Raw genomic sequence first — 12,095 nt, 5'->3', positions numbered from 1 at the left:
AGAAATGCATGCATTAGGAATGTTATTTTAAGTATGCTATGTACAGTGCACATTGCCAGGGCCAAGGTTTTTATTTATTTATTTATTTTTACGCAAAGCGAGTCAAATCAGAGATTCAAACAATCACCTAAAGAAAATGTTAGATGAGTAAAAAAAACTTTTACTTGGGTGGAAAAATTCATGGGGTCCGAGACTGAGATATAGAGATAGATAAGTGTGTATATATATATATATATATATATTTAATAGGTAACACCCGTAACTGCAGTTCATTGAAGTGATTACGCAATTACATTTATCAAAAAATAAATACAAATAAAAAAGACATAGTACTCGGGAACCATTCATTAAAGCTGAAAGCATTTTTGTGGCCACTTGCATCATTTTCCCATTGTTTTTTTTATTTTTATGTAAACATGCGCCAGCGGCTTGACGAACCTCTTTGACTGTTACACTTCTGCCTCTCACTCTGGAGCAGCACAGATTTTTTTAGTTGCTGTGTCAAGTTAAAAGAACTTGAACTTTTAAAGACACGTCTCGAGAGTCGAGACACCTGTGGTGTTTCATTCGTTGCGTCAAGCTTTTTTTAAGCACTAGAACTTGTTCTGTCTGAATGGTCCCTCAGTGAGCCCCTATTCTTCACAGGGCCCCGAACAACCATTAACCCCCCTGTGGATAGCCCTGCTAAAAAAAATTACAATATTTTTTTTATTAAATAATATACAGTTTGGAAAGAAATATTAATGGCCATTGGCATGTGTGGGGAAAAAGGTTAATTTTGGCCCTCCCTAACGGCTCATATATAGAGTTGGGGGAAATTCGCGCCCATTTCACAGAGGGCACGCGCTATATTTGGATTAACCTGCTCGCTCTCACATTCCAGCTCTCACACTGCCAGTCCGTGTCAAATCTTTACAACACGCTCCCTTATAGCGATATCTTAAAATAAGTAGTATTCTTTTGACCAGACGTCGCTTTGTCCGTCCACCGCGTCCACTTGCGTTTAACGGGAGAGCGTTTTAAATAACCGACCGCCTTGAACTAAAAATAGCGCGGGATGAAACGAAACGGATTAGCGGACATGCGCAGTGCGCCGAGACGTGCACGCAGCAATGCAATCCCAGTGCACACGCACAAATGGACACCAGCACGCAGGTAAATTACAGCAGGTAAAAGGGTAACCCTCCTCTTGCGGAGTATGACGCATGCGTTTAACTAAAAGGCATAAGAGAATTAAAAATGCTTATACAGTTTGTCTGCACTGGACAGGACACAATTTACAGTACAAAAAAGTACCACCATGGATTTTATGGACATATACTATGGTAGTACCAGGGTATTCTTCTTTAAAGAGGGCCTTTTCTTTTTACATTGTACCTTGGAGTACAATGTAAATTCTATATACAGTAAATAGAATATGGTGATCATGGTATTACCGTCTTTGTACAATGGTATCGCCACAGTAATTTTTTGTAAGGGACGTCATGACACCTTACGGTCACAGTAATGAAAAACAACTGAACAAAAATTAAGATGATGCATATAAAGCAGATATTATACATACAGAGATAATTTAATGTATTCAACATAATGATATACTTGTGGTCATAAGTACACACTCAAAAAATATGTTAGCCTGTTTTTAAAATTTACACATTTCAATTTCATAACAAAATGAAAAAAATAAATAAAATAAAAATACTACAAAAATTGTAGTGTTTAGCTAAATTAAATAAAACTTAGATTTTATTGCATAAAAGGTTACTCAATTCAACTTGATGGAATTTTGTTATGAAATTGAAATGCGTAAATCTTAAAATTATTTATTTGAGTGCATAGCCCTTGCAAAATCTGTAAGATGCTTAGCACTTTAAAAATAAATAAATAGGACAATTGTTTTTTATTTCTGACCTGATGAAGCAATTTGGCATAGGCTAACATATTTAAATATATTCCACAAGTCAAAATAATAACTGAATTTACAAAAATTGTCCTGTTATAAAAACTAAAAACAAAATCTAATTTGTATGATTCCTCTTATTATTATTATTTTAAATTAAACATCTTGAAGATTGTATGTAAACTTGATAACCATTTTGATGTGTTCCCTTTGTTAAGGGTTTATAAAGGGGTTTGTTAATGACTTGTAAGTCATTTACAAATGCATTATAAATCACTGATGCGCAGTTAAAGCATGAATAAAAAGGGTGACTTTCATTCTATACTTGCCAAGTAGTAATAATTCTAACTTGCATGTTATAAATGCTTAATAAATACACTAATTCATACTTACGTTAATCAAAAACATAAAATGGCATAATTTCTCATTTATGTTTCAATGCAGCAAAATATATTATTACAGTGAGTTTAAAAGGAGGGATTATGCCATTTTGCTACAGTCCGCTGTGTGTTTATATGTCTTGACTTGTTTTGTCACTTTTCTTGGCACACTGATGTCAAATGCTACTCTGAGTGCTGTGCTAACTTACCTAGACCAAGTTAACTTGTTAGCCCTCTGCAAAAACACTTTTCAGATTTTCATACTCATTCACAGCAGGTATCGTATAATAAATCCTGATGACCATTAAACCATACTGAACTTTATGTAAATAAGTCTCTAATGTTGGCACCTCCTTTATAAATTCTTCATATGTATCCACTTTACATTAAGGTACATTTTCACAGGTTACTAATGTTGAATTAGTGTTTCAACATTAGTAACCTATGAAGCATTTTTAAAATGTAAGGTAAAATGGCTCACTATTTGGCCGGCATTGCATGAAAGTCACCCTTTTTATGTATGTTGTTAAAATAGCTAAATAAAATAGATTTTTAATGTATTTGTAAATGACTTATTAGTTAGTAATGAATCCCTTTATAAAACCCATTAATGTTAAGTGTTATTGTTTATTTTATATATATATATATATATTGGGTGCAGGAAGTTTGCCATGCGGAGCATATAATGAACATCACAGGTAGGGCAATATGTTCATAAATCTGTTTAATAAAAAGCATTTTATGAACCATCCAGCAATGTTTTCATAGTAACCCATCTCTGAACATCACTTGTTATTTTGATGTTTAAAAAAAGAGCTTTGACCCTGAATGTCAGTGTCTTTGGTGTTTTTCCTGTTCAGTTACATCACAACATGCATACCTCCCATCTCCCAGATCCTGATCCGGATGCAGAAACTTATATGAACTTTATGAAGAAGCACTGTTGTTACGATGCGATTCCCACCAGCTGCAAACTGGTCATTTTTGACACCACACTGCAGGTTGTTTTCAATTTTATCATGCTCTTTAATCCTTAAAAGGCATACATCGGGTCTTAAGTGACCCAGGACCTCATTCCACCCTCTGTACCTCATCCATTCTTTGGAGTTATGCCCACACTTCTTTAGTATTCCTCAACCTTTTTCTTACAAATAATGTTACAATAAAAATAACATTGCAAATGTTTTTTTTTTTTCCTAACACCTTAATTACCAAAAGTGTATAGGGTGGTTAGTGACCTGAGATATGTAATAGTTTTGCAAAATATATTTGCCCATCCATAAATCATATTTTTGTGATTATTTAATATCTATATAAGTTTACAATCACAAGATATCTTTTATTTGTTTATTACAAGACAATGAGTGCTATATTCATACAAATTACTACTATTTCATGTCGATTTTCTGCGGAACAATGGTGAGTTATCAGTATCCCAAATGTGTGTATACATACATATTATACATGCTAGTTGTTACTCAGTGTGGAGCTGATGTTTCAGTAATTGACTTGATTTACATTTGACATTGCTAATTGACGAAGAAACGACATGGAAGTAAACTATAGCAAGTGTAACACATGAACAGTAAGATTTAGCTATTGTAATTTGGGTGTACTACTCAAATTAATTTGTGCATCTACTGTATTTAGACCCAAAAAGTGCCTGAGAAAATACATACGAGTAGCTTATGTGTTATGTGTAGCTCAATATGTGTTTGACAGCCTGTTGCATCTCATGAAATTTCAGCATGGAAGAAATGAATCCCGTTCTATCATTTGTTGAATCATCTCTTTGAAATATAAAAAATAAAACATCAAAATTTATCAGAATATTCTACTGTATTATATTCTAATTGTCTTGTAAATGTTTTTAAAAACGTTCACTATCTGGGCATTTTGTAGATCCATTTGTGATAGATATACGTGCTAGGTCACTAAAGACCTGAGTATGTAAAGATGTTTGGTGAAACACCCATGCATTTAAAGGTTAATCTAATTCACAATTTTGATTCTCAAAAATAACAATTAGTTAATTTAGACCAAATATTTGTTTAAATGAGATTTCAATATGCATTTATTGTTCCTTCACAGGTGAAGAAGGCCTTTTTTGCTCTGGTAGCGAATGGTCTGAGGGCCGCCCCTCTTTGGGACAATAAACAACAGAGATTTGTGGGTGAGAACAACCACCATAGTCTATATGATTTAATATATTCCATATAATGTACATTAGTTCATTATTTTGTAATTTATTTTTTCTAGGTATGCTGACAATTACAGACTTCATTAACATTCTTCATCGGTATTATAGGTCACCCATGGTAGGTACTGTAGCACTCCTTGTCTTCTTCTCTTATGGCGCCCTATGTTGTCCTTCAAGCAAAATCATGGTTAGAATCAAATTGAATTTATATTGGCTGTCCACAAAATGCTGTGTGAAGTAGATACAGTTTCCTTGGTGGATGATATCATATATGCATTATAATGATTTGCTGCAACCTAGTCTCATTGACTGAACATTACTAACTACATTTTGCAAACTGACTTTTATGTGCCGCGTTCTACATTTCATCACAGTTTCCTGGTGAAATGAACACTAGGGACGCTACAACAACTGTGCGTTTTATTCACTTTCATGCAAATCACAAGTACAACTGATGATTATGCCTTTACAAACACTTATTTTTCACTCTATTACTCACACACTTCTATTTTATGATATTGAAACACTTTTACTATAAAGCATCATTTGAAACATGACACATTTTAATGCTTGTATTATAGATCCACCTACATTTACACACTTATTCCAACATGATTAGCTCACCTGATAGAGGCTTGGATATTGGACTCAGCAAGTCGCGGTTCAAGCCCAGCCAAACATGCAAGCTGACACTTGAAACCAAAGTGTCATAGAAGTGACGCGAAATGACGTGGTTGCTACAGAAAATGTGATTTTCAAGTCGCATTTGCTTTTTCCACACTATAGGTTAGGTTTAGGTGTTGATTTAGGGTGAGGATGTTTGTTTTGTTCACCTATCATTTGCATTTAGGACACACTTGGTTAGATTTAGGTTAAAGTTTTAGGTTAGGGAGGTACGTTTTACTCATTAAAACCTCCATCTAATATTCACCTTAAAAACTTTGCCTGATTAAGACACCATTTTACTCGCTTTTGGTGCTCACTGCTTTACATTTCACTGAGAAACTCCAGCGAAATGCATAATGAACCACGTAATTTCGTTTTGAAAAAATGCTGTATGTAATGTTCATGAGATCAGGCTGATTTATGTGCATTCTCTTTCTCTGGTAGGTACAGATCTATGAATTGGAGGAACACAAGATTGAGACATGGAGAGGTGATTCATTTCAAAGTAAATAATCTGAATTACCAAGATGATGTTGGTATGTTGCATCACTCATTGTTGCTCTGTGTTCTATGCATAAGTGTCATGATCCTGCCTCCTTTGGTCTTGTGTTATTCTTGTTTTGGCAGGATTGTGACAGTTTCCTCCGCCCATCTCTCAGGTTGTCCCATGCACTGTTGTTTCCCTCTCTCCCTCTTGTTTCTCACAGGTGCTGCTCAGCAGCGCAATCAGCATTGCCATGGCAGTGCTGATTCACACTACTCATGATTATTGGCAGCACCTGTACCCTATTTCCCTTTGCTCTATATATTCTCTCCTTTGTCTCATCTTCGTTGCCAGATCGTCGTGGTTGTGTATGCTCTCCAGTTTTTTCCGTCGTTCCATGTGAGTTCCTGTTTGTTCCATTCTTAGTTAGTTTGTTAATTATTCTTTCTTGCCCTGTCTTTTCTGTTTTTTCTCCCCCATGAGAGCTTTTGTTTGCATTTTAGTTTTGTTAGTTTTATTTTATTTTTCATGTGCTTCTTGTCTTGATTTTGTTTCCCTCCATTGTAAGAGGTTTTGTATTCTGTTTTAATTTTTAATAAAGCCCAGTGCTTTGCCTTCCTGCATTTTGGGTCCTTCCTCAAATTCCGTGACAGAAAAATCTGGCCATTTGTGGACCCAGCAGAGGCATTATGGGCGTTTTATTGCACACAGCTCCAGCCCTTGAGGAATCAGTCTCTCAGGTCCTTGCCTGTTTCCCAATCCCCTGGCCTGCTTTCAGCATTTCCCGTCGACATTTTTGCTGAGGAGTTGACCGGAGTGGCCTCCGGGCGGGGTGTTGATGAGACCGTCCTCAAGCTAATTTTTGTGGCAGGTCTGGACAAGCCCATCCATCCAGAGAAGCTGGGATTGATTTTTAATTTTCCCTTTTGGGTTTTGGTGGACCACCTCTGCCGGTTGGCAGAGATGGAACGTCTATTGCGGAGGTGGAACACCAAATCCCAAAATCCCTCTCTGTCGGTGTCTCTGGAGAGGTCCGCCGAGCCCGCTATTGACCACCATGAGGTGGCCAAGTCCACTGGAGCTTCTTCGGGCGTCTCTCGTGCTTCTCGACTCCGTCGTCAGAGGAAGCATGCTACCGACCGCCAGAAGGCGGCGGCCATTCCTGTTGTCGACCGCCAGGTTGGCAACGTCCGTTTCCGCTGCAGTGCTTCTTACTGCCCGGAAAAGGAGGAGAAGGAGAAGGGCCCCTACTCTTCAGTCACTGCCAGCGTCCACAGGCATGGAGACCGTTCCCCTGCTGCTGCCAGCATTCAAGGTCATGGAGGCTGTACCCCAGTCTCTGCCTGTGTTCATGGGCAGGGAGGCCATTCCTCTGTCACTGCCAGTGCCTATGGCCAAGGAGGCCGTTCCCCTGTCACTGCCAGTGCTCACGGCCTTGGAGGTCGTTTCCCTGTCACTGCCTGTGCTCACGGCCATGGAGGCCGTTCCCCTGTCACTGCCAGTGCTCATGGCCATGGAGGTCATTTCCCTGTCTAATTTTGCACCCGTCCTGGAGCTGCTTGTCCTCACCCCGGTCCTGGAGCCGCCTGTCCTCGCTCCCATCCTGGAGCCGCCTGTCCTGTTCCTTGTGGCCGTCAACGAACCTGTCCGGCTGCCTGTGGCTGTCGATGAGCCTGTCCAGTTCCCTGAGGCCGTCGACAAGTCCTTCCAGTTCCCCGTGGCTTTCGACAAGTCTGTTCAGTCCCCTGTGACTGTTGACGATCCTGTCCAGTCCCTAGCGGCCGTTGACCAGTCCTTTGTTCACCCCATTAACCAGAACCTGCCAGACACCAGCTACCAATCTGTTGCTCAGTTTGTTCTTATTCACGCTGCTCGTGATTATTGGCAGCACCTGTACCCTATCTCCCTTTGCTCTTTATATTCTCTCCTTTGTCTCGTCTTCATTGCCAGATCGTTGTTGTTGTGTATGCTCTCCAGTTTTGTCAGTCGGTCCATGTGAGTTCCTGTTTGTTCCCGTTCTTAGTTAATTTGTCTTTTCTGGTTTTTCTCCCCCATGAGAGTTTTTGTTTGCATTTTAGTTTTGTTAGTTTTCTTTTATTTTTCATGTGCTTCTTGTCTTGATTTTGTTTCCCTCCATTGTGAGAAGTTTTGTTTGTATTCTGTTTTTATTTTGAATAAAGCCCAGTTCTTTGCCTTCCTGCATCTTGGGTCCTTCCTCAAATTCTGTAACAACAAGTCACCACGACCAAGCTAAATGACTTATTTCTGTTTTAAAAATATATGGATCTGACTGACTGGGGCATTTAGTATGTAAAGGTACCTTGCTGGATCAAATTAGTAAAAAGCTTTTGACATGCTCCTTGCATTGAGATTGCACATTCAAAAAAGTCCTTGACAAATGTGATCCTGTATTTGCTCCTTGTTCTCTTAGCATTCCCCATATAGATATATGAAAGCAGGATATTAGTATGACATTTAGTATTAAAACATGATCAGGCTGGCTGCGTCTCCACAGGGCTCAATATACAGTATCTTGCGCAGCTGTCATTGACTGTCATTGTGTGATTATTAGGGAAATGTATTTGCACACCTAAGATGGGATACTTTACACACCTTTGATTCTTTTCTAATTTCTGTCTCTCTTTTTCCCTCTCTACCTCTGTTTCTCTTGTCCACATGTGCTGTTTCTGTAGACGTCTACCTGCAATATCACGATCAATGTCTCATCAGTATCACACCTAATGCAAGGTATTGCAAACTTAAATAAAGAAGCTTCAGAATGACATATCGTTTGACAATTTACTCTAATGTCTAAATAGTAATCTTTTGTCTGTATATCCCCTTCTTTTTCCGTATGCAGCCTCTTTGATGCTGTCTACTCCTTATTAAAGCACAAAATCCACAGGCTGCCGGTTATTGACCCAGTGTCTGGAAATGTCCTGCACATACTGACCCATAAGAGAATCCTCAAGTTCCTTCATTTATTTGTAAGAAGAAGAATTCTACTTCTTGATTCTATCAAAAATGAAAGTTCAGCCGTTCATTGTTTACTATGTATTTTCATGAGCAAAGAAAGTCATTGCAGGTTTTTGTCTAAATGAGATGTTCCCTATCTAGGGAGGCATGGTGCCCAAGCCACGGTTCTTGAAGATGCAAATTAAAGATGCAGGAATAGGGACTTTCACAGACATAGCCACTGTACGACAGACAGCGACTCTATACGATGCACTTTCAGTGTTTGTTGAGCGACGGGTGTCTGCCCTCCCAGTGGTGGATGAGGACGGTATGCTTAACCATAAAAAAAAGTAAAATATGTCTGAAATGAATATGTAACAAAACAAAAATAGAGCAAATTTATATCTCTCAGTGTTTTTATGTCTTCATGTCTTTTTATACCAGACTTCGTTTTCTGGAAAGAAATATGCATCTCTCTTATATTTTTAGGAAAGGTGGTTGCCTTGTATTCGAGATTTGATGTGATTGTAAGAATCATTTATCTTTTTAAAAGCACCACTATTAATAACCTTTTGAGAAACTTCAACCAGTACTGTCTGTTATAAGGATATTATGACAGGTAAAGTGTTTTAATAGCAGCGTGGCACTATTTTCTTCTGCAGAATCTTGCTGCACAGAAAACATACAACAACCTTAGCATGAGCATGCAGGAGGCAGTGCAGAGAAGACAATGTTTTGTGGAAGGAGTCATTAAATGTTACCCTGACGAGACCTTGGAAACTGTTATTGACAGAATTGTCAAAGCAGAGGTGAGGATGTGGATTCCAATCAGCAGCTGCTGGATGCTCTCTGTAGCTCTCTCAGAGTTTATAAGTACAGATCAGTCCTTCTCATACAACCAAGTTACCCTTTTTGCTACAATTAATTTGCTTTAAATCTGCTTTTATTTTTTTCTTGCCTTTTTTCATTTTGCTTTGTTTTGCATTCAATTCTGCTTTGTCTTGCTTTGTTTGATCTCAAATTTTATTTTAATATAGTTGGTATGTTTTGTTTCTATTCATTCTTATTGTCTTTTTGTTTATCTTTTCTTTTTTTGTGCTTTGTTTTTTCATTCCATTCTTTTCATTTTTTCTTGTTTTATCACAAATGCTATTCATTTTAAATTTGTTTTTTTTTTTTCTCTTTTTTTTACTTTTTTTTTTTTTTTTTTTTTTTTATCTTGTCTTGTTTGCAGAGATTAACTGCAGTTTTTTCATCCAGGTCCATAGGTTGGTGCTTGTGGACAGAGGTGATGTGGTTCGGGGAATAATCTCTCTTTCAGACCTGCTACAGGCTATAGTTTTGTCTCCAGCAGGTATTGATGCACTGTTTTCCTAACCTGAGAAGATACGTTTCCTCCTCTTCCCTCATCAAACCAACACTAGTATCCAGGTAGGCCTTACTTTGCTTTTCCAGCCTAGTTTTGCCAACCCATGCATTGCTACGGCATCTAAATACTAAACAAGATTAATGTGTCCATTTATTAATATTTTTAAAATATTTATAAAGTTAGGCTGAAAACATATTTAAATGTCATTACTATGTATTTTCTCATCATTGGCATCTGATGACATCATGTTATGTCATTTGTTATGTAAAGCTCCAGAAGCCTTCCCTGATACATTTTGGTCTCCACAATGATGATGTAATAGTTATCTACTTTTGGATGTTTGCAACATGTGAGCAAACATTGGCTGAAAATGTATTGCTGATATGTGAAAATTACTGACCAATATAGCACTCCCTGCATGTTTGTGCATGTGTGTGACCTCTTTGTTTGTCTTGTTAATATTTGAATGTTTGAGAATACTCTGGTGGGTCAGGGATGTGACCCTGTGTGCCTTTGTTATGGTTATTTAACATAATTTGAAAACACAGTGCAATGTTTTGAGCTAAATTTTTTCAATAGGCCCCTGTACTGGTACTTACTGTATTTCTCTGTATTTGTATTGTGTTTACACTGGTAAATCAAGGCTTAAGATAGGATTAAAAAGCTTTTATATCAGCTCAACACTGTGTCTATTAATACTGTATGTGTAGACATTTTTGTGTAACGTGTCTCCTTGTTAATCTTACAAAGCCATACTAGCTTTATAGCATTGTACAGTCGTGGTAACAGGTGGTAATTAAAACCCACATGGTTATTTATTAAAAGATCTTTTGGAGCAGTAAGTAAGTGTGCAAGCTCTCTTTTTTGGATTTGAGACATTGTTTAGACTCCGCACCTTACAAACATCATTCGTGTGTGTGTGTGTGTGTGTGTGTGTGTGTGTGTGTGTGTGTTTTGATATAACAGGTGGTAATACCATGGTAGTTTAATATGTACAATACCATAGAACAGTTTATATACCATAGTGTTTACATGATATTCCAAGGTACTTAAAACAATACTATTAACATTGTACAAGTAAACATGATAATACTTTTTGTAAGTGTATTCTCTTATCCTGTTTCAGGTATTGAAATCAGACTATACGACTGCAGACAAGAATGAAGAAAGAACCATCCTGCAGTGAAAATATATTCTTAAAAGACTTTTTTTTTTTCTTTTACAGTATGTTGTCCTTGTAACCTTTTCTGTTAACTCTGAATTATGTAGAATTTATAGATGAAAATGTCTAAATTAACATACATTTCTCATTAAATTAAGAGATATGTATTATAATAACAATATTTACATAGAAAACGGCTGTTTTATGTTTTCATGTAACAATGAGCACACATGGGCTTTGGTTTTGATCAAACTGATCATCTAGCTTGCCTTTGTGGGCTTTTATATCAAATTTATTGTCAGATTATAATTATTATTTTTTTATTATTATTATCTGCTTATTTTCCTGCTCAACAAATAACGGAATACCTAATAATTTATAATTATACTAAGAAAGTTGTTAACCAGAAAGGACATCTGTTGCGACTTTTTTTTTTTTTTTTTTTTTTTTTTGCTATTAATAACAGTTTCCTAAATCTTCCTCCAGGGGGCGCTCAGACTTTTTTGTCTCACTTGAGACGTTCGTAACTTCGTATAGTAGAAAGTATACTCATTTAGTAGTATATATATTATTTCCAAAGATTTGTATTTGATATACTAATGTAAATATGCATTAGAAGTGATCTCTAAAACTATTCTAGAAAATCCTTATACAGTAATCAAAAACGGCAGTGACTGATAAATCTTGACCAGTGCTGAGAAAAGTATCAGTAACCATGTGACAACATCATCGATGGCATTTCAGCAGAGGAAAATATTGGAAAATATTATAGACTACTGAACATTAAATATGCATTTATTGAAATATACAGTGAAGAGTTGAAAAGAGAAATTATTATGCAGTAGACTCATCAGATCCTGATTTTATAAATCCATATTTTATGATAATTGCCAATCCACCTGCTTATTCTATTTCAATGCGAAATAAATTATTTAAATAAAGTTATGTCTGTTTCTAAGGATCTGTTGAAGTGTTTCAT

General features: G+C 36.9%; 1 protein-coding gene across 4 annotated transcripts; it reads left to right on the top strand.

Annotated features, from left to right (window-relative positions):
- Positions 1-1,101: 1,101 nt before the first annotated feature.
- Positions 1,102-11,537, top strand: LOC127445121 (5'-AMP-activated protein kinase subunit gamma-1-like). Of its 4 annotated transcripts, none has more exons than XM_051704930.1 (12): positions 1,102-1,155; positions 3,175-3,281; positions 4,372-4,453; positions 4,540-4,598; positions 5,591-5,651; positions 8,324-8,378; positions 8,491-8,617; positions 8,748-8,913; positions 9,075-9,112; positions 9,248-9,394; positions 9,846-10,016; positions 11,081-11,537. In XM_051704930.1, the coding sequence occupies exons 1-11, from the start codon at positions 1,113-1,115 to the stop codon at positions 9,960-9,962; spliced, it is 1,002 nt and encodes a 333-aa protein (XP_051560890.1). In that variant the 5' UTR covers positions 1,102-1,112; the 3' UTR covers positions 9,963-10,016; positions 11,081-11,537. The 4 variants fall into 4 exon arrangements, with proteins under 4 accessions (XP_051560890.1, XP_051560889.1, XP_051560888.1 ...); XM_051704929.1 differs by having other exon boundaries at positions 1,110-1,155; positions 3,141-3,281; XM_051704928.1 differs by lacking the exon at positions 1,102-1,155 and having other exon boundaries at positions 2,234-3,281; positions 5,591-5,636.
- Positions 11,538-12,095: the final 558 nt, after the last annotated feature.

Source organism: Myxocyprinus asiaticus, chromosome 8 (genome assembly GCF_019703515.2).
Source record: "Myxocyprinus asiaticus isolate MX2 ecotype Aquarium Trade chromosome 8, UBuf_Myxa_2, whole genome shotgun sequence".
NCBI classification, from domain to species: domain Eukaryota; kingdom Metazoa; phylum Chordata; class Actinopteri; order Cypriniformes; family Catostomidae; genus Myxocyprinus; species Myxocyprinus asiaticus.
The sequence above is the reverse complement of the archived record's forward strand: the minus strand, read 5'-3'. Positions and strand labels throughout refer to the sequence as shown.

What these genes read in the sequence shown, in the direction of transcription:
- LOC127445121 (XM_051704926.1), top strand. Translation starts at nt 3,081, where the DNA reads ATGTTTAAAAAAAGAGCTTTGACCCTGAATGTCAGTGTCTTTGGTGTT. An exon ending in TTTTTGACACCACACTGCAG is followed by an intron (nt 3,282 to 4,371) that starts GTTGTTTTCAAT and finishes GTTCCTTCACAG; the next exon opens with GTGAAGAAGGCCTTTTTTGC. An exon ending in ATTCGAGATTTGATGTGATT is followed by an intron (nt 9,113 to 9,247) that starts GTAAGAATCATT and finishes TTTCTTCTGCAG; the next exon opens with AATCTTGCTGCACAGAAAAC.